This window comes from Miniopterus schreibersii, assembly GCF_964146895.1.
Source record: "Miniopterus schreibersii genome assembly, chromosome: 1".
Classification (NCBI taxonomy): Eukaryota; Metazoa; Chordata; class Mammalia; order Chiroptera; family Miniopteridae; genus Miniopterus; species Miniopterus schreibersii.
Genome location: NC_138101.1, coordinates 52877874 through 52905215, shown reverse-complemented (window position 1 = coordinate 52905215; position 27342 = coordinate 52877874). Strand labels below are relative to the sequence as shown.

Below are 27342 nucleotides of genomic sequence, written 5' to 3'. Positions count from 1 at the left end.
GGCATCTTTAAGACAGTTGTCTTAACATCTTTAGTATATAGGCCAAAAGATCTTTTTCAGGTCCAGTTTCTGTCAATATGTTTTTTTCCCTGGAATAAACCATTCTTTCCTGTTTCTTTGTATGCTGTGTGATCTTTTTTGTTGTTCAGTGGACATTTGAATCTAATAATGTGGTAACTCTGGAAATCAGACTCTCCTTTTCCACCAGGGTTTGCTGTTTTTATTTTTGTTGATTGCTTTTGTTTTTGTTTTTCAATTGTTGTAGACATCTTTATGCCAAGATCAGCCTGAGGTGTAAACTGAAGGTCTTTTTAGGTCTTTCTTAAGCCTTTCTGTGGGCATGCACAATTACTTTATAATTTCCCTCATTATGCAATTGTTTTTAAATGTCCTAGTCTTTAATGCCTGGCTCCCAAAAGGGGAAAAGTCAAGTTGGGGGGGGGGGCGTAGTTAAAGGTGCTGGCCCTCTAAATACCCTAGAAGTCACCTCAGCTAAGAGCTTGCAACAAGGGAGGGAGGTGCAACAATAACTGCTCACCTCTTTGCACCTCAGAAGCAGCATTCAGAGCGTAGAACCCTGATATTTGGAGTACAGGGTCCCTTTTACCTATCCTGGCTCCTGCAAGCTATGTGCAGGCTATTCTAGGAACATAGGCTCAGTTTCCTGCCACATGGCTGTGACCGGGACGATTAGTGGTTGTTACTGGGCTAAATGCTGAAATTGACCAAATTTAACCACAATTTATCATCCAAGTCTTTCCCTAGGATTTGTAAGCCTTCAATAAGCTCTAGAATTCCAAAATAGTTTCATCAGATTCTGCTAGTGCAATTATTGGTTAGGTGGGGGGACAGATTTCTGGTGCTTCCTACTCCACCACCTTCCAAGAATCCTCTCCTTTTTTTAATTTGTTTTTGCCACGTTGGTTTTTTTAAAAATTAGTAAATTTAAAATTAATAATAAGCTTTTTTTTTCAATTACAGTTTACATTCAATATTATTCTGCATTAGTTTCAGATGTACAGCATAGTGGTTAGAAAATCATATACTTTACAGAGTGGTCTCCTCAGTCTTTCAAGTATCTACCTGGCTCCATACATAGTTATCATGATATTATTAACTATATTTCCCATGCTGTAATCTACATCTCTGTGACTATTCTCTAACTGCCAATTTGTACTTCTTCATCCCTTCACCTTTTTCACCAACTCCCAAACGTCCCCTCCCCTCTGACAACTGTCAGTGTGTTCTTTTCTCTATATATGAGTCTGTTTCTATTTTGTTTGTTTGTTTATTTTGATCTTTAGATTCCACATATAAGTGAAATCATATGATATTTGTCTTTCTTGAATTTGACTTGTTTCGCTTAGCATAATGCTCGCGTCGTTCCATGCATGCTCTCAGTAATGGTAAGATTTCATTCTTTTTAATAGCCAAGTGGTATCCTATTCTGTATGTATACTGCAGCTTTTTTATCCACTTATTTATTGATGGGCACTTGAGTTGCTTCCATATCTTGACTGTTGTGAATAATGCTGCAATGAATATAGGGGTGCATATATTCTTTCAAATTAGAGTTTTGGGTTTTTTCAGATACATATTTACCCAGAAATGGAATCTGGGTCATAAGGCAATTCCATTTCCAATTTTTCAGTAACCTCCACATTGTTTTTTACTTTAGATATTTGTTAGCAGCACCCCACTTACAGGCACAAAACTCTGTATTAGTTTTCAATTATTGTGAAAAAATCAACACAAACTTAGTGGCTTAAAACAACAGACATATGCTTTGTCACAGTTTCCATGTGTTGGGTGTCCACATACAGCGTAGCTGAGCCCTCTGTTCTTGGTCTCACAATGCTGACAGCAAAGTATCAGCTGGGCTGCATTTTCATATGGAGGCTTGAATTTGGGGAAGAATCTATTTTCAAGCTCATTCGGGTTGTTAGTAAAACTCATTTCCTTGCAGCTGCATGACTGAGGACCCCGTTGTTTTATTGGCTATGAACTAGAGGTCTCAGCTCCACATTAGTCCCCTGCCATATGGCTCTTTCATAGGCCCATTCTGAACATGGCATCCTATTTCTTCAAGGCCAGCAGCAGAATCCAAACACAAGTTTGCTAACTGAGTCTGGTATAACATAATTATGGGAGTGACTTCCTATCACCTTTGCCATATTCTTTGATCAGAAGCAAGTCACAGATTCTGCCTGCAACTGAATACAAGAGTGTGACTCATGGTAGTCACCCTAGGATATGTACCCCTAAGGTGTTATCATAGGGTAGTAGATAATGTCCCCCAGAGATATCAAATGATAATCCTTGAAAACTGTAAATGTTACCTTATCTGGCAGGAGGAGGAAACTTTCCAGTTGTAGTTAAGATAGAGATCTTGACATAAGGGGATTATCCTGGATTATCTGAGTGTGCACTAAATGCAATTACTCCTTATAAGAAGGAGGTAGAGGGAGATTAGATACATACACAGAGAGGAAGGCCTTGTGAAGACAGAGCAGAGAGAAATTTGGAAATGCCAGCCTTGATTGAAGATTAAGATGATTCAGTCACAGCCAGGAATGCTGCCAGCCAGCAGAAGCTGGGAACAGATTCTCCCCTAGGGCCTCTGTAGGGAGTGTGGCCCTGCTCACACTTTAATTTCTGCCCAGTAATACTGATTTTGCTCTTCTGGCCTCCAGACTGGGAGAGACTAAATTTCTGTTGTTTTAAGCCACCAAGTTTGTGATAATTTGTTACAGCAGCCACACAAAACTAATACAGATGGGTATTAAATGATATTTTGGTGTTTCTTTTTAAACTCATTTTACTGGTAACTCAATGAGGTTAAGTATCATTTCGTAAGATTATTGACTGTCCAAATATTTTCTTCTATAAGTTTTTTAACTCATGTTTTTGTCTCTTTAAAAAATTCACTTTCTCATTGTTAGGAATTCTTTACATATTCTAACTACTAATCTTACAGAAAAGATGTTTATCTTATTTATATTATGGTGTCTTCTTCATTCAGAGGTTTGCTTTTTCACCTTTTTTTAAATTATGGACATTTTTAAACATACCCGAAAGAAGACAGCATAGTATAATAAATCTTTCATGTACCCATCACTCAGCTTCAACGATTATCAGTATTTTTCCCCAGTAGTATTGATCTTTTCCGTTAATTTTTGTATTTTTTGTGCATTATCTAAGAAATCCTCAAATATTGTGTTGCTCTTATTTATGCGGCCTAGTATTTCTGTCATGATAAAATACCCATTCTTTTTGTTATAACACTTGTTCTTTATTGCTTTTATTTTTATATAAATGTTACCTTACATGTAGCAATTTCTAATACATACAAAGCATTATCACACCCATGTTAACCTACACTACACCTTCTTTCTGAACAACAGGTACATTTCTTATTCAATATAAGCTATTGATTCAGAGTTTGGGAATCAACAAATGTCCCAACAACATCATATGTGTCACTATTTAGCTTGTTGAAAATCCCAAGCATCCTTAGAAGGCTGATCCATCATTGAGATGTCAAAATACAAGCCTGAGTCAGCTGTGCTGGCATTTTTGTTTTTATAAAGTAATTCCTCTCAAATTTTTCCATTTTTAGTGTACCACCTGGGCTTGAATGCATGAAAGAGCAAGACCTCTGCAACAAGATAATGGCTACAATACTAGAAAATTACAATACCCTGTTTGAAGTAGAGTACACAGAAAATGATAACCAGAGGCGTGAAAACCGAACGAAGCTTATCATAGTAAAAGTAAGTTTGGTATTTAATTTTCAGTATCGCTGTATTTTGAATGGAAGACATTTTATTTAAATCATTCTTTTTCATAAAAATTCCATATAATATAACTTCAGATTATTATTCCTATGTTTATTCAACTCTTTTTTAAAAAATATATTCTTACTGATTTCAGAGAGAGGAAGGGAGAAGGAGAGAGGTAGAAATATCAGTGATGCGAGAGAATCATTGATCAGCTGCCCCCTGCACGCCCCGCACCGGGGATTGAGCCACAACCCAGGCTTGTGCCCTGACCAGGGACCAAACCGTAATCTCCTGGATCATAGGTCAATGCTCAACCACTGAGCAACACCAGCCAGGCTCAACTCTTTTTTATGAAATCTATTCTGTGTATCAAGTGTTTGTTAACTGACATGTATTCTTCTAAGACTGAAGCATAATTGTGAATTGCTATTTCCTTGCTGCTATAAAATCATCTCAAAAGCACTTATGTGAGCCCAGTACTGGAGTCGATTGGGTGTACCACCTTTTTATGGAAGTCTGGTTTATAGCAGGGATACAATACATGCTGATGCCTGTGTTCAGCAGTGCTAACTTACTGAGTAAGTTGCAAAATTCCTTCAGACAGTAATACTATGACTTTTTGTCTCTCTTGTATCTGGCACACCTTCAAGTTCAACCCCAGATTTTAAGTCCCATATATGTAGTCACTGGTAACTATCATAAGTAAAGGAGAGTATTTCAAAGAACTCTAATGCATGTAGGTCTCTAAAGATTTACAATTGAGAGTCAGAGGGTAAACATCCAAACCAAATCCTCCAGACAAGGGAAAAGAGGGAAGGCATTGTATTTCTTTCTCATTTATATTGAGGTAAATCATGATGGAACTGATATGGAAGGTTCCCTCAGGAGGTTTCCTGAAACTTATTAAATTTACAGACCTACTCTACTCTTGTTGACTCATATGGCAGCGAATGATAAAGAGGTACTCGGTGTGGGTGTTGAAGGGGTGTTTTCATCTCTTCTTCCAGTTGAAGCCATGACTTTGAAGAAGAAATAAAAGGTAATGGTTATCAAGTAGCGCCCTATCAAAACAGAAAAAGAAGACTAAAACTAGGTTTTCTTAACTGGGGCTTATGCTGTTAATATAACAGTCTCCCTGTAAGGGACAGAGTACATCTGAGAGAAATGCACTTAGCAAGAATCTTGCCAACCTAATAAAGAGAACTTTAAACTGAAATTTAAAGAAAGGGAAGGACAGTGCTCAGACAAAATGATAAAATGAAATTCTTTGCAGAATACCAAGTGTAACCTAAGGTGGAGGTAACATGGAAGCTGAGAAAATGTCAGTGATTCAAAAGAGAAAAGAAGGAAAAACACACAACCTACTTACATCAGTTCTGCTGCCAAAAAAAAAAAAAAAAAATTGAAATTATTTTTTAAATAGAAAAAATTTTACTGTAAATTTGTTCTTTCAGTTCCTACAGTACTTTGCAAGGGATCTCTTTTTAAAATGTTAAAAAACGATTGACTTTTTTTTCTGCTGTATCTCTGATACTTTTTAACACCCATACCTTTTAACTAAGGGTGATAAAATAATGAAGTAATCCTCAAATATAATGAAAATAGATAGGCAAGACAAACTTGCCGAGATATAGATAATCTCTGGACAATGTCAACAGGGAGTTATATGCTGTGCAAGTAAAATCACATGTGTTGAGATATATGGAAGAGTTCCCTGCTTGGAAATCCTTGAGCTTGTAGGTTTAAGCGTGGTGGGGAACACAGCTTGAGAGTACAAGATGAGACACATAAGCTGATAGTACTGTGGGAGTCAAATACAAATACCTTATATGGATGAATGTGACTGCTGCTCTCCTAATGCAAGTTTCACATCTGGTCTAGAGGCAGACAGATGTCATGATTGGAAACTACATGTCTATACTCTGGAAGCATTCTGCCAAAGCAAAATATTCAATACATTTTTTTACTGATCTTGCTGATAATCTCTCTTAGAGGGTAGATAATGCAACAGGGGAATGCGATTTTATGGATTTAATTGTAACCAATAAGGATGAAATAGAAGTTATGGAAATTATTTTAACAGGATGTGCCAATGCCATTTTAGGGCCCCTAATAATGAAAAATATGCTAGCCACACCTAGGTATATAAAACTTGCCATTGTTTAGAAAGCAGGTTTTTTAAATTCCTAAGATCACAGAAACAGATATAAACCAAGGGAAGCTAAATTAAAAAGGAATTGGGAGGATCACAGTGAAATCATGAACATATTGGAAAATGGTAAAAAATGAAAGGGCAACTAAAAACAAATTCTCATTCTGGTCAGTCTCATGAGTTCAACTTTTAGGAGAATGTGTGCAAAAAGGAAACAGGCATAAAACAAGTGATAAATACATAAGGGACAGAGACACAAATGCCTGAGCTGAGAATAAGCTTAGGCTCATGAAAACTACTGAGGTATAAAAAAGCAGAAAGGTATTTTTAATGGGAAAAAGTACTAAATGTTTCCACTGGCACACCTCTGTGTACGCCAGTATAGGAAGAATCAAAATGTCCAATGACATTTTTCATGATATTTTTGTGGGCTAAATGGAGATTTGGGGCTCAGACAAGTATAAATTTGATTGTATTTAGACCTGGATCAAGAATTTTGACTGCAGCATTGGAATGTGGATTGTGGTTAACTTCAGGGGAGGTCTCTACATTTGTTTGCGTCAGTACTTCAGTCGTTGACTTGAATGAACATATTTGCAAGTGAAATAAAGCCGGAAGAATAGACATGCCAGAGAGCACACACCTACAACCATTTCCCTCTCCTTCCAGTGCCTGAAAAACAAACACCATTTTATTTAGACCTGAAGCTGTGTGCTGAGGTCAGACGGCCCCCTCCCTCAGCCCCAAGGGATGGATGAATCATAAATGGTCTAAAATGGGGGGTATTATAATCACACTGTATAGTCACTGATGATTGACTTAAAGGTCAGAAGAGACACATATCTGGCCAAGAAGATGTCAGGTAAAGTATGCTGGGGGCAGAGGGCCTCTGGGAAAGATTTTCATCCCTGACAACAACAAAAACAAACAAACCAAGAATGATTTAAGAGAGAAGACCCGTAGTTGCTTCTGGGTGGAGTTAGGGGTGGTGGCAGTGGTAAGTAACTAGGAAAGTGCTCAAGGAAGCTCTCTGTGGTTATAAAAATGTTCTATATCTCAATAGGAATGTGGGTTATATGGGTGTATGCCTTTGTCAAATCTAAACTATACACTGAAGATTTCTATATTCACTGTACATAAATTTTTTTAAATTTTAATTTACAACAGAGGGAAAGAGAGTAGTCCTCTGAATCAAAATGCTAACCTTCTCCCATCTGTTTTTGGATGTTTTCATTCTTGGAGCCGCTGCCACCATCTTTTGTCTTTGATGAATGAATGTATCACTGACACACTGAGGTTGGCAACTAAAGAAGGGAAAAGTTTGGCTCGTCGTCCTTGCTCATCTGCTGAACCAACCTTCACGGTACATACCTCTGGACTTTTAGTTACAGGAGAGAAATAAATGTCCTCTTAGTATAAACTACCTTTAATGAAGTATTTTGGTTCTTGCACCAAAAGCACCTTATCTGATGCGATCATAATTGGAAAGTACTATACTTAGGTTCGTAAAATGATTTGCACCAGTAGAGCCAAGAAAAGACCAAAATAATAATAGAATTGAAAATCATCCACAGATTTTAGTTAACTTTTAGCAGAGTATAAAATGTCAATGTAATGTGATTGCCAAAAATAACCACAGATTCACTCACCGAAAAGAACCAGTAGTATCCGGAACAAAAACTATGTCTCACTGCACTTGGTGTAGGTACAGACAATATCTGCAGTGTTGTGTTTAATTCTGAATACTACATTCTGACTCTCCTGACAATCACCACTGATCCTCATTTATTCTCATTAAATATATGTTTGTCTGGTTGACTCTCTTATTTCAGTTTCCATACTGCTGATGACTTCTAAATCATAATTCTAGCCCCAGTCTACCAGGAGAGCAATAGAGCCATATTTCCCACTACCTATAAAAAGCTCTGCTGGTTATTCAGATTTCTCACATCACAAACATCATCCCCCAAATTTTCCCTGTGTTCTCAGTTTGCCAGCTCCTGGCCTACCAAGATAGAATGTTTACTTTTATCCTTAACTCCTGCCCCTTTCCCATTCCCACTCCCACTGGGACTCATATTCCGTTTTAGACATATCTCCGGAAATCAGTTTCTTGTGTCCACCCACTACCACTGCTTTAGATTAGGCTCTTTTCATAGCCACACAATTTCAAGCTGTTCTCCCACTTCTAGGCTCACCCCCTTCCCATCTCCTTTCTACCAGTGATAGAATTATGTCCCTAAAAAACAAACCTGATCATAACGTATTCCTGCCTTAAGGAAGCAAATCTTTTGCTGATTTTGTTTTGGCTCCCACCCTTTTGCTGACAATATGCAACTAAGACTCCTTTACTTAGAATTTAGGCCCTTTATACTATCCCCTAACTAAAATATGGTTGAAATAATGGACCATGTAATTTAAGCTGAATTTATTAAATCCACATAATTATTGGTTGTTTCCTATGTGCAAAACATCCTTTTAGGCACAGGGAATATATTAGTGAGCAACAGACAAAAGTCTCTGCCCTTATGAAGCTTATGTTCTAATGAGGATACAATAAGCAACAGGCAATAAGCAAATAAGAAAATACGTAGTATGTCAGATGGTGAAATGTTTTGTGGAGAAAAAGCAGGAAAGGAGAGAAGTACTACCTTGTAAAGTACTAGGGGAATAGCATTTGCCCATTTAAATAGGATGATCAAAATATTTCATTGACAAGGGGACATTTGAGCAGAGACTTGAAGGAGATGAAGGACCAACAGAGAGTCAAGCACTGAAGGTGGCTTGACCCCGGGTGGTGGTAGTGAAAATGGGAGGAAGAACTGAAGGTGAGTTGGGATATGAAAGAGCAACACGGCATCAGGTACGAGAGACCCCGTTAGGTTAGAGAATGTTGGGAATGGGAGGAGATGAGCGAGCGAGCTGAAAGGGGGCTGGGAACAGAGGGGGGTTTACGTCAGGGATCTGTGATGTGGAACGGTCTGGAGTGATGGTGAGGTTAGGCTGTGTTTATAAGAAGGAGTGACTGCGTGGGAGAGAAGAGAAAACGCATTGGGAAGGAGATGGTTGAAAGGATGGCAAGTAAAAATGTTGATGGTTTGTCCGTATTGACCCTGAATTTCCCCAGGAGGATGGCAGATACTGAGGTGCACAGGAAGGCCTGGTCTGCCTGGCATATACGTATTATTTATACACTTTAAGTGTGTTGTGTGTTTATTTAATAGGGTTAATGTAGAGCTTCAGATATGTACAAACACAAAATATTATGGTTAATATGGTTTTAAGTATCACCCTGTTCCAAATCAACATCTTGTGAGACTGTCTTTATTCGACAGTTGCTATTGCTCATTTTGTCTTTGGAAATTTCTTTGGAAATTGTCTTCAGAACATACGTCATTCGTGTCTCATATTTTTCTGTATATCATTAGAATGGGAAGTCTTTGTACTTTAATACTTTATTTGATTATGGGAAATAATCAGTAGTCATTTTGAGCCACAGAAGATCATTAAGTTGGGACATAGTGGTTAAATATTAACTTTGGGGTTTTCTATTGAAATCTGTCTATAAAATAATGCTCATTTTCCTGTGTGACTCATAAGCAAACTCTTGAGACAGTTATTTTTAATTGTTCCGAGCAAAAGCAAAATATTAGAATAGACTTCCCTCGTGATTAGTTTGAGGGACGTGCTCACTTATCAGTATGTGGCAAGTCTGATTACAAAGTTCAGCCTTTTTGCTGTAGAGTAAAAGTCATTTACCACATAAACTGATGTATCCCATAAACATTCTAAAACATTCCCCATATCTTTTTCATGCTCAGAAACATTGCACATGTCTCCACATTTTCATTTAAGGCTATAATCTAAACAAAATAACTTTAAAAAATGTTTGTTTTTTTAAAAATTTAATACCTACTTTGTGTAAAGCTCTGGACTAAGTGCTGGGCCTCTTCAGAAAAATAAGACAGACAGACATGTGTCCCTGTCTGGGAACTTACAGTGCATAACACAGAAACAGTATCAGTGCAGGAACAGAGGGGCAAAGGGAGAAGGGAGCTTTATGCCAGATATGGTATGGAGTCTTTTATGCATATTACCTCATTTACTTCTCACTGTAACCCTGTGAAGTAGGTGATCTTAATTCTACTTTGCAGTCGAGGAAATGTAAGGAGTATATTCTTTAGGGTCAACAGCAGTAAATGCCAGAGCTGGCATTTGAACTCAAAGTACTAATTAGGCCAAGTGTAGAAATAACCAAAATCTTAGTTTTAAATTGGAACATCAGTGCTATGAACATTTATACATGTATTCATTCAGTCCATATTTTTGCAATTTGGTGTCAAGGAAGTACTTGAATTGTGTTCTTCTGACTCTAGTCCTATATGCTTTCACTACTCCCAGCCCTTTCTATGGCCCCTCAAGAATATTCCGAACTGGGTAGCAGTGAAGTCAGATTAGTAATAAAAAATGATTGGGTTTTTATGGCGTTGTCTGATACTTTGTGATTTGGCTGCGTTGTCTTTTTGTGTTGGTTAACTTACATAGTGAGAATGATTGACTCGTGCCCACTGAAATCTACTTATTATTTTGAAAACCTAGGAACTCAGAGGTAGCACTAAATTGAAATTGACTTGCTCATTTCTTCATATCAGATCTTTCTTTGATAGGTATACCTTTTTTATTAGTTCTGAGTTTGAAGATTAAAAAATATTGTGATATTAAGAAAAACAAAGATAAAATAGCATGATAGAATGTCATTTGCTGGCATGACCCACATCGGTACTTTCTAGTAGTGGAAACTGATTAGGTTACCAGTAAGCAATAAAAGTAGTATTAAAGGTTATTGCCTCAGGGTGGAAAATACACAATACAATATACAGATGATGTATTGTAGAATTGTATGCCTGAAACCTGTACAATTTTATTAACCGATGTCACCCAATAAATTCAATACAAATAAATAAATAAAAGTTATTGTTTAGCTTGAGGTACTTTTATAGCTCCAGTTTTTAGGCCATAGCTATATATTTGCAATTCAGATTGCTGTTAATTTCTTCTCCCCACGTGTTTTATAGAGTTTACAGGTAAACACTAGAAAGTCAGGTCTACTCAGGAATCATTGGAATAGATTAGATATATCTGCCAAATGTAAAATTCCTTCTTTCCTGTTATGAGGAGTATTTAACAGAGACAGACTAAATTGCTTTGGTTGTGAAAACATGCTACGTAACCTTTAAAATGCTTACAATGAGATGGCAATACTTTGAAAATGACACCTCAGAACTTGCTTACTTTAAATCATTAGTGCGTGTATTTGGCAAACAGAGGCACTGAGTAAATAAATGAATATTTGTGGATTTTCAAAGATCACTGGTAGTTGCTTTAGAACTCAATTTCTGCTATTTCCTTCAGTTGGCCTCCTAAGAATAAAAGTTACACTTCTGTGGACCAGATGTACCTAGAAAGGAATATTCCTCCTCCAAAGGCAGCTCTTAACCAATAACCAAGGAATATAGGGCATAAATTCCTAGCTCTCTTATTCCTTGGTTAAAATAATTCTGGGGTGTGTGTTTTATAGTGTTTTCCGGAATTTTACCCCAAGTGGAAGCTTTAGAACCAACGTTAATAGTTCTGGTCACTTAATAATGACACCCCTTACTGTCTACCTTCTCCCTCTATTATCACCCTGTTCCTCTGATGATCACCCAAATGAACTACTTGCCCTCAATCCTTGTTTTAGGGTCTACTTCTGGTTGAGTGGGTGAGGGTCCAACTAAGACAGCTCAGATTCTCCCTCTGCGAAGCCCTTGCTCATCCTCCGGTGCAGTGGATCTCCGTCCCCTCTGTTGTCTTGTGGTGCTTTTTTTCTCCTTCTGGTAGAACATGCTTTATAGTCTGCTTTGGCTGAGTGGCTTTTTTTCCTCTTGTATTGCATTGTAAGTTCTCCAAGGATAAGAACAATATCTCATATTTACTTAAACATTGGCTTTTCTCTAAAAGTTGTGGAGTATAACATACATTCTTGCGCCTTCCAAAGCATTCTAGTTACTTATGTTTACTCAAAAATGTCCATTGAGTTGCACGATGTATGTCTAAATAAAAGATAACTCAGATTTATTTCAGGAAAGTCATAGTAACTATTCTGGGTATTTGCCAGTGGTTCACATTTCTAGAGTATACAATAAAAGTTTGCTTAACAGAACTCCACCTAACTAATGCGCCATTAATCAGTTCTCTGCATTTGCATTTGAAGCATAATGACTGCTGTGCATGGCAACTGAATGCTTGTGGCCAATAGGTTATTCTCTTACATACTTGTTCATTGTCAGTTTTACTATATGCTCTCCAAGAGTCATATGTGTTTGTTTCGAAAACTATTTACGTCATTTGTAATGGTACCTATATAATTTACTTAAACAAATGCAATATGAATACATTATAGCTATTTCTAGGAAAATGGTGTCAAACTAATTGATAGGAGCTTCTGTAACAGACACCGAAATCTTAATGTGTTAACACAAAGTTTATTTCCCTTACTTCACAGTCCAATGGATTGAGCAGCCCTGTTCCATTTTGCCCCAACCGTCCTCCAAGATTTCCTCAGCAGGAAAAAAAGGGGGTTGAGAATAAATGTGCCATATCCTTATGACTACATCGCAAGTGGCTTATAACACTTCTGCTCACATTCCGATGAGTAGATTCAATCAGATGGCTTCCAGCCTGACTGTAAGGGAGGCTGGAGATGACTTCCTGGTGCCTCGCGAGAGAACATAGAAGACTTTCGGGCACGGTATAGTGTACAGAAAGAATTCCCTCTGTTACCAAAGCTCTGCCGACTATATTGGGAGGACTCAATAAGGGCTCAAGTCTTCATGCTTTCACTGCACATAAATGATATATTATGATCATGGTTTAGACAAAGAAGAAAGTGTGGAATTCCAAACTTATGGCCATTCCCAAACAAAGGCCCACATCAAAAGACTAGGAAATAAATAAACATTTGAGGATTTTACTGTAAAATGTTGAGTGGCTGTCATTTATATGTATTATTTTTTAAATGATTTCCTGTTTTAGTTTCCTTTTTGGGTCACCTAACCTGCCACATTTCATGATCTAATTAACTAGGAAGGACTGTCCTAGAAAGGCTTTATTTTGTTCAGTTAAGAGCGGGCCTCTGAAAACAGACTGCTTGGCTTCAGATTCCAGCTCTGCCACTTACTGCTATGTGACCTTGGACAAGCTGCTTGTACTGTCTGTACCTCAGTTTTTATATACAAGAAATTTATGTAGTAAAAGTACATATTTTATAGGGCTATTTGGAGGGTCAAATGGATAAATGTGTAATAAGCACTTAGAAAAAGGCCCTGCGTTGTAGCAAGTGCTGTGTAAGTGATATCCAGTATTATTATTTTGATTTTCCACATCATCATCATTGTAAGATTTAATTCCACAGGTTTCTACTGAGTGACCACACTGTGACACTCTAATAAATATTTGTGTAGCTTAAGGTACTTTGGTTGAAAACAGAAAGCAATTGTGACACAACAGGAGAAACACGACACGTGGGCAAGTCCAGACGTTCCCACCAAAACCACCAAGCCTCTGTGGTGCAGCCATGGAATGGGACGTCACAGAACAGTGCTTACCATGATGCACTAAAGAATTGAAAAAGTGTGTGTATACTCACACAAAACCAGAACATCAAAAATATTATCAGTGGTTACTTCCAGTCAAGGTAGTAAGATTATCAGTGATTTGTGTTGCATGATAATTTCTTCTTTTGTGCTTTTCTATTATAAATTTTCTACAGTGAATAAATATTTTACCTAAAATAAAATTTAAAAAAGCAGCCGTGGCTAAAATTAAACTAACAAACCAAAAAGAAAAAGGAAAGGAATTTTTTGGAAGGACATGGGGTACTTCACAGACTATAAAGCAAAGCTGAACACATTAGCAAGATGGCAGGCTAGGAGGTCCCAACCACTGTTCCCCCACAAAAAAACCCCACAATTTGACAACTATTAATGAATAAAAATAGCTCTGGGAAAGCTCCAGAGTACATTAAGAAGCTCCAGCAGCCCAATGGAGCACAAAAGCCAAGGAAGGCCACATAGATAAGTGAAGAAGCATTTTATCTGCATCACTCCATTCCACAGGCAGGCACAGCTTGACACCAAAAGGGATCCCCTTGGCTGTGACGTCCCCCTGTGGAGGGAAAGGAGAGCAAACGGACCCTAGCAGCCCTCACTGCCGCTGTGGACACCCACAACCTTCACCACTGAAGAGCCCCATGATCTTTGCTGATCTTACAACAATTGAGTGCAAACACTGAAGCAGGGCAATGAGTAGCATCACCAAAGAAGCACAATACATTTTTAGTAATTGACTCTCAAAGAAATGGAGGTCTATGAATTGCCTGACAAATAATTCAAAATAATTTTTTTAAAATGTATCTTTATTGATTTCAGAGAGGAAAGGAAAGGGAGAGAGAGAGAGAAACATCAATGATGAGAGAGTCATTGATCGAGCCCACAACCCGGGCATGTGCCCTGACCGGGAATCGAACCCCGATCGCCTGGATCCTAGGTGGACGCTCAGCCGCTGAGCCACGCCTGGCCTGGCCAAAATAATTTTTTTAAAGAAGCTCAGAAAGCTATAAGATAACATAGAGACCATTCAAAAGAAGGAAAACAGTACATGAACAAAAGAAGAAATTCAACACAGAGAAATCATAAAAAAGAATCACACTAATTCTGACGCAAAAGAATACAGGAAATGAAATGAAAAAAATGCGATATAAAGCATTTTTGGTAGTATGTGATGTTAGAGAAGTAGGCAAGAGCTGGATCATGCAGGGCTGTGTAAGTTATGCTAAAGAATTTGGATTTTATTCCATGAATTGATAGAGGAGTAACGTCATCTGTTTGACATATGCAAAGCTTGTAGAAGGCAGGATGATGGAAGTAATTTAGGTGAACAATTTTGGTTATTACTGAGGTGCCAGTAATAATGAATGAAGGAATCCCAGTTTATTTTGGTTATTATGAATAATGCTACTATGGGCATTTATGTAAAAGTTTTTGTGTGGACATATGTTTTTAATTCTCATAGATATAGACCTATAAGTGGCGTTTTAAAGGCACAACCTTAAAAAAAGTTTTGTCTTAAAAATATTTTTCACTTAACTCCATAACATATCTGGTTTAAAAGAATACATTAAGTTATTGCCAGTTACTTATTAATCTTCTAGTTGAATTATCTTTCTCTAGAAATATGAGTAACAGTGGCCCTGTAGGAAATGTTCCCAGTACCTTGTGGCTCTGGATCCTCCCCTACACACACACACACACACACACACACTCTCTCTCTCCCCCCCCCCCCCTCACCACCCAGTGCATGGGCGCAGGCCAGTATTTCAGCAGCATTCTGGTGGGGCATTGGGAGAGCATCTCTCACCAGGTGGTGGGTTACCTTTGTGTAAATAAATGTTGCTTCTTCCAGGAAGAATCATAAAATATTGATACTCAAGGACTAGGCAGGATTCTTGGAACTCATCTAATCAATCCCATCCCTTTGTTTTATAGATCTTAGAACTGAGGGGACAGGTCCAAGAGGTTAAAATGCTTGCCTGACTTCCCACAGCTGGTTAGTTAGAGAGCTTGGTTAAGAAGCCAGATCTCTTCTGACTCCTAGTTTAGTCCTCTGACTACTAAACCTTACTTTGTCTCTGTTGTCTGAATTTGAAGTCATAAAACAAAAAATAAACATATTCATGTAGGTGGCATTTTCAGATAAAAGTTTACAGAAAATGCTTTCAGAGTGTTATAGGGAACAGCTGACTATCAGCCTTTCACTTATTAATTCACAGGGGCAAGTGAATAGGAGTATTAAATATAAGAGTATTAAAGAAATGCTTTCACTTTAATTTCTCTTTTGTTCATTCTTAGGATATTTTTTCTATTGATTTTTAGAGAAAGTAGAAGGGAGGGAGGAGGGAGGGAGAGAGAGAGAAACATTGATGTGAGAAAGACACATTGATGGGTTGCCTTCCGCATGCGCCCCAACTAGAGCCCGGATTGAACCTGAAACTCGGGTACGTGCCCTTGACCAGAATCAAACCCACAACCCTTCCGGTCCGTGGGCCGATGCTCTAACCACTGAGAAAAACTGCCAGGGCAGAAAATGCTGCCACTTTTAATTTGTGCATAAGGAAGAAAGAATTATAGGTGTTTGTAAACAGTCATACACAAAGGTCAGCTATTCCTGTTTTCCCTTAGGAGTCAGCCTCTTTTCCTTTTCATTACATTCTAACATTTACATACCAGTAGTTTAAGAGGGGGATAGAGGATTAAGTGTAATTATATTATTCAAGTGTAGTCAAATTACGAAATGGGTTATGCAGTTAATCACTTTGATCTTCTAAATGTCATGCTGGATATAGTTTATCCCTCACAGTGAGTCAGAAGTGGGAATGGGCTCATTCACTGTTTCCAGTAAGTGGCTTTCCACTAACAGGTGCTGTGACTGGTGGGAAAGGGTAGGACTGGAATGCACACTTACTCGGAGATCTCAGAAGTGTGCCCTTGGGGCCTTACGTAGGACTGTCCATGAGGCCCCGGGCAGCTGAGAGCTGGCAGCACAGCCAGCCTCCAGCGGAAGAGGCTCTGGAAGCCCCTCTGAGCCCGGGAACACTGCTCCCGGGCACAGAGCCGAGGACAGGTGCTGTGTACAGCCCTGTGGTCCAGGCGTGGGTCTCAGCTCCGCCACCGTCAGTGTGAGCTTGGGCACATCACCTCAGGATCCGAGTCCCTCATCTGTAAAATTGGGAAGGGGGTGGGGAGGTGACCAAATTTTGTACTTTAACAATTATTTTGGCTTTAAAATGCGATAGCTCTACAGCCTATTGGCTTAACATGTCAATTATATTGGATAGGAAGTCATACATAAAGAGCTCAGGCCTTAAATTTATACAGAACCGTCTTTGAGTCCTTTGTGGTATTTGGCAAGTTATTTAATTTCTGTAAGCTTTCATTGTGTTATACTTAAAAGGGCAATGATAATAATAGTATCTAACTAACTCATAGGGCTATTGGGGGAAAATGACATTATGAATTCAGAGTCTTCAGAACAGTGCCTGTTATATCCTATGATTCACTAAATATTTGTTAGTAGTAAGTAGTATTTTTATTTTCTTTAGGAACATTTTATCCTGATGATATACTCTTCCCTTTTGAAATAAATAAATGTAATTCCAGCAAATTTTAGTAATATATAAAGTATGTGGACTACAGTTTTTAAAAAACTATTGTAATCTATTAACTCTAAAGTAAACTGGGCGGACCCATAATTTAGATAATTGAATTATAGGTATGATGGGGGAAGATGTGGGAGGCAGAGATGAAAATTATGGAGCAAGTGAAAGAAATCTGACTTATTTTCTCCTTTGCTTTATTGTTGTATATAACCTTCTCTTTATTTATATTTGTTCTCTCAACTTGGAGATAGAATCATCCAGGGAAAATGTATCCAAGTTAATAGCTAGTTAAGTGGGGTCCTATATTATTTTTTAAGACAATATTATTATTGTTTTGTTATCATGTAGAAATAAATAGTAAATTATCCAACTCCATGTAAGCTGCCTCCTTGTAATTTCTGCTGTTATTTTTGTAAGTACTATTTTGGTGTGAACCAAGGACTTAGAAGCGTGAGAATTTGGAGAACAAATACTCAGATATTTTTCCTCAATTAGGATATTAGTATGAAACTATCACTATTCGATAGTAGTTTGCTGAACTATCTGAAGGAATTTGCTTAAGATAAAATATTTACAGAAACAGAACCAATTCATGAAATACTATGAGAAAAGTTGGCAACTTTAAGTTTGATGGTTGATATATATCTTGGAGAATTATCCAGTTTTCCAGAGAAGAGGTAAGCCGTCTGTGGATGTGTGACATGATAGTGTAGATGTGATTTTTTAAAAGGTTTTTTTGTTGTTGTTTTTTAAGAGAGGGGGGAAAGGAGAGAGAGAGAGAAAAAAACATCCATGTGAGAGCAAGACATCCATCGGCTGCCTCCTGCATGCCCCCTATTAGGGACGGAACCCGCAACCCGGGCTTGTGCCCTGACCAGGACTGAACAGGCCGCCTTTCAGTGCACCCCACGATGCCCAGCCAGCTGAACCACAACAGCCTGGGCAAGATGAGATTCTTAAAGGACATCTCTGAATACGTATGTCCTGAATGTTCCCCACCTTCTCCATCACCATCTTACCTTACTTCACTATTGAAAGGGACAAATAAGAGAGGAATCATTTTTGATTCCTCAATCTCCTTAGCTTCTGATGTGAACAATCAAATGCCTTCTTGTTTCCCTGAAAAAGTTACTTTTTACTACATTGTAATTTCTGGCCATGGTAATGTTCTTCAGTCTCTAATGTTTCTTTTATGTGTCTTTTATAGGAGGCCAGTCGTAAGAACTCTATACCCATCCTTCTAACAGAAGACTTAGAGAGAGACTCACAAAAACCATCTCCAAAAACCAAGGTAAGTTACATCTGGTCATCAGACCTCCACATGAAACATTTAGCAAGGCTCTGTATGTTCTTGTGTTCCCCTCAGGCTTTTTTTTTTTTTTTTTTTTTGACCTGGTGGTATAAACACTTTTTGTTTACTTCATTTAATCCAAGATTATATTCATCCAAAAATTCTCTGGACACTCCTGTTGTTTAACAGAAAGTGATATTCTTAGTAGTGGTATTACTTATGCTCCGTTGGTACTGTTTCTAGTGTACAACATAGGAAATAGTTAAGTGAAGTAAATCTGTCCTAGGTTACTTCAAGGGGTAAAATAAAATGTCCAACTATATTTTTCTTTTTCAAAGTTGAAATCACTTTATTGATTTTTTTTGTAATTATAAAATATATTTTTTACTTAAAATTCATTATAATTTAATAATTTACTATAATTACTGACAGCTGTTAGGAGAGAGGTAGAGGGGAATGGATGCAAGAAGGTAAGGAATTAGCCAAAAAACATATATACATAACACATAGACACAGATAGCAGTGTGGTGATAGCCAGAGGGAAAGGGGGTCAGGAGCTAGGTGGAGGTAGACAAAGCAAGTGGGGCAGGATGGAGACATCTGTAATAGTGTCAACAACAAAAATAATGTATTTCCAAATTTTTGAATATAACACATGATCAATGGAAGGATTTCAATTTTAACAAGAAAAAATAAGTACTGTCATACAGATAACAAAATAAAGGCTCTAATGTGTAACTTTTTTTCCTTAAGAAAAATCCAAAATGCACATAATTATTTTGCCAGTGAAAAGAAAAACTCCTTTAACACATAATATGTTATGAGAATTTGATCATTTGTCCAATCAGAAAAGTGATAACATTTATTTTAGAAAGCCCCTTTCCTAATCTTTAATCTCTTTTGAGTAGAACTTCTCTTATTTACAAGGTATATATAGTACTCCTAACTGGCCACTATGACACTTATAGAGCAACTTTTTTTTCCTAGTTCTGAGACATACGTTCTCCAAACTTTCTTGAGTCACTATAAGCAAAATTTAAATAAATTCTAGTCTGATTTTAACCACCAGTTACTATAAGAATAATTGTGGCTGTATTTGTAAAAGCAAGTCAGATAAAGTAGAGTCATTATTTAGTGTCTTCTTTATGTAAAAGTCCACAGTTTATTTTTAAAATAAATAAAAACACCTTTCTTTATGAAACTTATTCCACCTTGAGTTATTTTAACTATCATGCCTTCCTTTCAGATTCAAACTATTTTTTGTATCTTTTTCAATGAAATACTTGTATGTGCAAACTTATATATACTTAATTCACATGTCTAGTAATTTTTACTGTGCAATTAATAAAATTCAATGTAAAAAAAATATACTCATCATATAAAATATACTCATATTCATTGAAAAAACGTATGATTTGAGGAAAATTTTTTGGTAGCATTTGCTTATTAGCTCCATTTATATTGGTATAATGACTTTAGGTAAAGAGACCCTAGATGAATCACTTCCTAAATAAAGACACTCTTGAAACCTCTCATAAAAGTTGTTTGAAGAGATTTATTGCTCTTAAGACACTAATGTCATTTGGAATATTTCAGGAATATACAAAATCAATAATTAGTATGCGTTATTCTCTGTCATTCTTGCTGTATGACCCATGACCAAACTAATTCAATAGAAAAATTACTTCATTGGTTAAGCCTTGGATTGTAACTTTAGTTTCTTTGTGGCCTTACATGAGTAAGTTTAAGTTTACATGAGCAAACTAGGTTCTGCTTAGTTTAGAGGTATTGAAACCTTTGTAATTTCAAATCCCAGAAATGAGGCAAACACAGAGCATGTGAGTTACAAGAAATTAGAAGGTGCTAACTCTTTCATCAAGATTTTGTCTTAAGATCTTTTTTTTCCAGTTGATCTTTGAAAGCTAAAGCTGAGAAAACCTTGAAAATATGGTTGGCATGTCCTTTCTAGAATGAATTCGGGAACTATGAGAATGATGTGTGTCCTTGGTATTAATGTAACTCCATTTGGCCTCCTTACCTGTCTTTCTCAGACATCTCTAGTTAGAGCTATATTTGCCCTGAACAGCTAAGTATTTCTGATTCCTACATGGCTAGAAATGTAAATGGTAATCCGGAGATGGCATATGTCCATTGGCTCTGGTGATGTTGCTCTAGTCCAAGTCATCTGTCCCTATGGGTGTCCCCTCTGCCAGCTGTTGTTTCTGCTCTTGAGCAATGGAAAGGGTTATATTTCTCTTCCTTGGGTAGGAAAGCCTGTTCTTGATTTGAGCCCGAGCTGAAAAAAGTGATAACTCCATTACACGGTGCCATGACACTTCCTGGATGAGCGATAATCACCACCTCACTAGCTCAAGGACATAGTCATACAACCATTTCTCACCCAATCCTGTGTAGACTGCATATGCAGAAAATAATTGGAATAGATGATACTGAAGAAAACATCAAATAGATGGATAAAAGAGGTTTAAAACATAAACACAGTTCCTTGAACCTGGTACAGTCATGACTAGAGGAGGGGAGACAGAAAATCTTTTTCTACCAAACACAGGTGCTATGACTCTAAATAAGCCTTACAACCCATGTTCATTGCCCTGAGGAGAATCCAGGGAACTGAGGGAAGAAAACTATCTTTGTTCTCTCTTCCCTTGGCATACACTCTAAACTTCCCACTGCACTTGCTATATATATATTTTTTAAATATATCTTTATTGATTTCAGAGAGAGGAAGGGAGGGGGGGGAGAGAAGGAGAGAAACATCAGTGATGAAAGAGTCATTGATCGGCTGCCTCCTGCACGCCCCTGACTGGGGACCGAACCTGCAACCCGGGCATGTGCCCTGACTGGGAACTGAACCCCGATCTCCTGGATCCTAGGTCGATGCTCAACTGCTGAGCCACGCCCGGCCGGGCCTTGCTATATTTTTGACCTCAGCAAAATATTCAAGTCAGGTCATTGTATGAGAATGAATATCAGATTAATTCAGTGCTGGAATGAAGGTATAAAATAACTATAATTTGTTTCCTTCCTGACTTCTATTAATGGATAAAAGTGTACTGATAAAAAGTAGTATCACATCCAGCCAGCGTGGCTCAGTGGTTGAGCATTGACCTGTGATCCAGGAGGTCACGGTTTGATTCCTGGTCAGGGCACATGTCCAGGTTGCAGGGTTGGTCCCCAGTAGGGGCCAAACAGGAGGCAGCCGATTAAAGATTCTCTCTCATCATTGATATTTCTGTCTCTCTCTCCCTCTCCCTTCCTCTCTCTGAAATCAATAAAAACATATTTTTTGGGGGAAAAAGTAATATTACAACATAATAGTTTTGGTTAGTCGTTGGATTCTTCTAATGCTTTTATAGCTGTTTCCTTTAGTAAATAGAGTCATGTTAACTACAAAATGTGTGATGAAGAAATATATATGTCAAGTAAGCAGTTATGTAATAGAAGCAACAGTTAAAGTTTTTTTCTTTTCAAAGTTTAATAGTTTCAGGAACCATGAATCATTTATGAAGGAGATTTCCTTCAGTGGTGAGATTGGTTGTCACAGTTGTATTTTCTTAAATTTTTAAAAAATGCTTATGCCTATTGGCAAAGTAAACTAGAAACTTAAAATAATGTAGGGCTTTGAGAAAAGTTAGTGATAATATAATTTAATTTTTAATATGCAAATTAGCAGAAAGAATAGCTTAAGAATTAAGTTTCACCAAATTTCTAAATTATTTAAAAATCATTGTTAATGAACATGCATATATTTTGTTGTTTTAATTAATATGTTCATTATAATTAGTATTTTCCTTTTTCCATTAACAGTATTTCCACTATATGTTTGTACTCATCAACCTAGTTTGCGTGCTTACTTTCAATAAAAATAATAGTAGTAGAAGTAAGAATGATGATGATAACTAACGATGATCCTGTGCCAGCTATTATATGAACTACTTAATCTATATTATATTACCTAATAATCATATTTTGTGGGTTGTCATATATTTAGACACTTTGAATATTTGGGACTGTTTCTAATTGATTATGAGTATTAAAAGCACCACTACATAAATTTTAATAAACAATAACTTTTAAACATTGAAGAGTATTTTTCTTAGGTATTTATTACCCATAGTAAAATTAATGGATATGAATAGTATTATGACTAATATACTATCTCTCTAAAGTACTATCTCTATTCCCTAAAGGTAACACTATTTTGAAAATAATGTTTATCATTTTCTATGTTATTATAGGCTAACTACATACATATATATATATATATATAGCATTTGTGTGTATATAAACAATATGTAAGTTGTAGTTTTGCAGGTTTAAAAATTTTATATAAAAAGTATACAGTGCATCCCTTTCTGCAGCTCTTTTTTCTGTTCCGTATGCTCTCTCCATATCTGCTTTCAGTAAGAATACACCACCGTTTATTCAGCCACGAAAGTAGCATGTGTGCTTGAAGAAAGAATGTCTCCTAGAATTTATTATAATGTTCTACAAATATCAAAGTGGTTGATTGTCTTTTAAAAGAAATTGTTTTATGATTATGTACGCATTTACAGATATTTCTGTCTCATTGTACCAAATGCTGAGAGAGGGATGTTAAAATAGGGAATTATCGATTTCTTCCATTAATTCTGTCAATTTTTAGTTTATTTTGAAATTGTGCTTTAAGGTGCATAAATGTTTGGGAATGTTATATGTTCCTGATGCATTGGCCCTTTATCATAAAGCTATGCTCACCTTTATCTTTGGTAATACTTTGTCTGGAATAAAGCCTCTCCTTCCTCCTTGTGCTTACTTGCACATGAATACAACCTTTTCTGCTACTTGCTTTCAAATGCTCTATGTATTTTTATTTACAGTGCATGCGTTATAGACAGTATACAGTTGGGTCTTTATTTTTTATCCATTCTGACCTCTACCTTTCAGTGATGTAGTTATTGATATGGTTAGATTTCAGGTCTAACATTTTATTATGTTTTCTGTATGTTCTTTCTGATTTTGTTTCTCTGTTGTTTCTTTTATGCCTTTTAAATTATTGAGCTTTTTTTTAAATTCCATTTTAATTTGTCTTTTGGCTTTTTAGCTATAGCTCTTAGCATTGTTGTTTTAGTTATTACAATATATGTTCTTAACATTTCACAATCTACTCAGTTAATGTTTTTTACTACTTTACATAAAATGTAAGAACCATGTAATTATAGAGCGATTTTTTCTCCTTTATGCTATAGTTGTCATATTTATTTTATCTTAATAACTCTACAACACAATGTTAAAATTGTTGCTTTAAAGGGCCATATGCATTTCAAATAAATCAAGAGAAACACCATTTTTTATATTTACACATATAGGTAGTTACCATTTCTGGCACACTTGATTCCTTCCTCAAGCTGTCAATTTCTGTGATTTCTGCACAACAGAATCTCCTTTAGTATTTTTCGTAGTTGCAGATCTGCTGGTGATGAAATCTTAGTTTTGTTGATAACTTCATTTAGCTCTCAATCTTAAAGAATATTTTTTGCAATTCTGTGTTTACAATTGTTTGATTTGTTTTTTAGCTCTTTAAAACTGGTGTTTCATCATCATCTAGTCTCTTTTGTTTTTGTTTGCTTGTTTTTTGTATTCTTTCTGATAAATTCGGAATCATTGTGTCATTGTTCCCTTATGTATAAAATGTCATTTGTCTCCTTAGTGGCTTCAGTGCTTAATTTTCTTATTGGTTTCCAGCATATTGACTATGATCTGCTTAACAGTTTGCTTTACCTTCATTCTCCTTGAGGTTTACTTACTGCAATTTTTAACTGCAAATTATGTCTTTTAACAAATTTCGGAAGTTTTAAACTGTTATTTCTTTTTACCCCCTGTCTCAACCTCTCTTATTCCTGGGATTCCTGATAGCTATATGTTAGATCTTTTATAATTTTTGTTTTAAAAGATCCTCACCTAGGGATATGTTTATTGATTTTAGAGGGAGGGGAGGGGAGAGAGAGAGGGGAAAAAAGAGAGAAACAGACAAACAGAAACACCGATGTGAGAGGGAAACATTGATCAGTTGCGTCCTGGGAATCAAAACCTAGGTCTGTGCCCTGACTGGAATTGAACCCGAAGCCTTTCAGTGTATGGGAGGATGCTCCAACCTACTGAGCCACACCAGCCAGGGCAGATCTTTTAATATTTTCCCACAGGTGCTGTTAAATTTTTTAAATTTTTTTCTTTTCTTCTGATTGATTAATGCCTAATGTTTTGTCTCAAAGTTTAATCATTCTTCTGTCATCTCAAATCTGTTAGAAGCCCATCTTACAAATTTGTCTCTAAGATACTGTGGGGGGTTTTTTAATTTATAGAAATTTTACTTGGTTTTATTTATAGATTCTTTTTCCCTGCTGATATTTCCTATTTATTATGAGCATATTTTCCTTTAACTCATTGATCACAGTTATAATAGCTGCTAAAAATTTTCTGTATGCTAAATCCTATATCTGGATAATCTGAGAGACTTTTATTTCCCTTTCTCTTATATATGAGAAACATTTTTTTCTATTTCTCCATATGTGTAATAATTTATTATATCCTTGATATTATTAATATTTTTTAAAGTCGCTTGATTTTCTTAATATTTCTTATATTGACTGGACAAGATCTCCAAGCTCTGACTTAGTTTTTCAAAGAATAAGAAGACTATCATGTGCCTTATAAGGGATATGTATATTCATAAGCATTGTTCAGACATGAGTTATAGTGCTATTGGTTATGAGTCAATGTTAGTAAGTCAACAAATATATTAAATTTTTTTAAACAGAAACACATATAAAAAGGGTTATGAATTGATCAGTTGACAAAAATGTCTTCAGAAGTCCATAGGAACCTAACCCTGCATTTTCTGCAGGAGCAGCAATTCAGTATTCACTAATTCAGTGTTCACCACAACTTTATAGAGCATAACTACCACAAATGAGAATCAACTGTTATTTAACTGTTTTGTGATATTCTTTAAGAGGGTACCTGCATTTCCAGCCATCTCTCGCTAGCAGACAGAAGCCCAGCTGGTTTTCACAGCCAGATGTTGTGTGGGCACCTTTCTCAGTTCTGGTGCTCTGGGCTGGGAAGCCCAGCCTGGGGTTTAGGCCCCAGAGTCCTCGGTGGGAACCCCCACAGCTGAGATCTCCCCCGGACCTTCAGCTGCTGCCTGTGGGAGCCCAGCCAGCCCTCTCGCGCCTCCACACTTGCTACCAGTCTCTATGTGGTCTCCACTTTTCCTCCTTGGTTATGAGGGTGCTCTCCAGCTCCTCTTCAGTTGCAATTGATTTTTCAGGATAGTTTTTCTATATTTTAGTTGTAATTCCAGTTTGGTCCCGGGAGAGTGTCAGTGTAGCTTCCACTTAGCCCTCCACTATCTTTAATGTCCTCATGTAAAAATTTTCATGTTGTTCTCAGATCCCAAAATGTGAATCTGAATAAGAGAATCAAATAGGGTTGTATTTAAGAGCAAGAAGTAAACAAAAATTGGAACACATTGTGATAACAGAATAAGAGAGAAAGAATAAATTAGTCATTCATTCAACAAGCATTTATTGAGTGTCTAAGCCAGGCAGTATGTCGGACTCAATTTAATACTGAGATGGCCCCAGAAATTCAATTATATCTCTTCACAGGTATTTTATTTTTTCCTCTGGGTCGCTGTACATGAAATTTTTTTCTTATTTATATCACAAGTTGTTGGTTACTCCCTTGAAATACCCAGTGATTTCTGCAGTAATGAAATAGCTAGAGATATTTGGCAGAGTATAGTATTTATTTCCTCACAAGTGTTAGGCCTAGAATTTTAGTAGTTACCAACTTTCAGTTTCATTACTTAGTTATAGCTATGAATGGCAGAGAAAGCAACATTTCATTTTAAAGAAAAACACTATTTTAAAAACTCACAGCACATCTTTATAAAGGAAACCAGTTAGCTCATAAACATAGATAACTCCTTGTCAAAATATCAAAAGCACAATGAAACTCACAGTTATATTGATCTACCAACTCCTAAGGAAAGATATGATTCAATGGAAAGATGAAAGAAATGTATTTAAATCTCCACCATCATCCACATCTGCCCATCAAATACTAACTAATCTCTCAAATGACTCTTCTCTGAAGCCTTTCCTGGCATTATTCCCCCTCATGGAAATGATCACTTCTGTTGTGTCACATGTCAGTATATGTCATTCTTTGACCACTTCTCTTTCTACCTTTCAGTAGAATATAAACTCTTTTCAGAATAAGGCTGTATGATATTCATCCTTGTGTATGTAGAGTGTAACATATTGCCTGCCATAGACAATAAATGCTTATTGAATGAATGAGTGATTTACTCTCCCTCTCTCACTCAGTTATTACAGTGTACGTACAGCAGGTCCTCGAGTAAGATGCGACATCATTTCATTATAGTGTTGATGAGATGCGTTAGGAACTTAACTCTTGTTTATGTCAATTAGCTCTGGTAAAATTGATTTTGTTATATGTCTTTTCAGCACAGTTCTAAGAATCTATTGAGGATGTTCAGTAGAGACTTACTATAGACCATTTTTTTGGCATAATTCTTGATCTTCAACATAACCTTATTTGATTTTCTTCAGATATATACTTTGAGATCTTAGAGCATCATGAAAATTTGTTCTTGAACTTACTCTCTACTTCATGTTAAGACTCTTAATTGGATGCTTACTCTGATGATTCTAACTAGGCTTTATTTACTTATTACCAGGGACCTCACATCCCTTTATTCCATCTTTTCTTTTTCAATTTTTTTTTATGAGAGAGGAAAAAATAAAGAAAAACATGGTTATTTATAGTGCCCATC

General features: G+C 36.7%; 1 protein-coding gene across 4 annotated transcripts in view; it reads left to right on the top strand.

The window, feature by feature from the left end:
- Nucleotides 1-27342, top strand: part of FAM13A (family with sequence similarity 13 member A) — a 264235-nt gene that overhangs the window by 91934 nt on the left and 144959 nt on the right. For all 4 annotated transcript variants that reach the window (XM_081157518.1, XM_081157517.1, XM_081157516.1 and 1 more), the window contains 2 exons: nt 3620-3773; nt 18396-18479. In XM_081157518.1, the coding sequence (XP_081013644.1) occupies nt 3620-3773; nt 18396-18479 (238 nt within the window). The remainder of the gene's footprint in view (nt 1-3619; nt 3774-18395; nt 18480-27342) is intronic.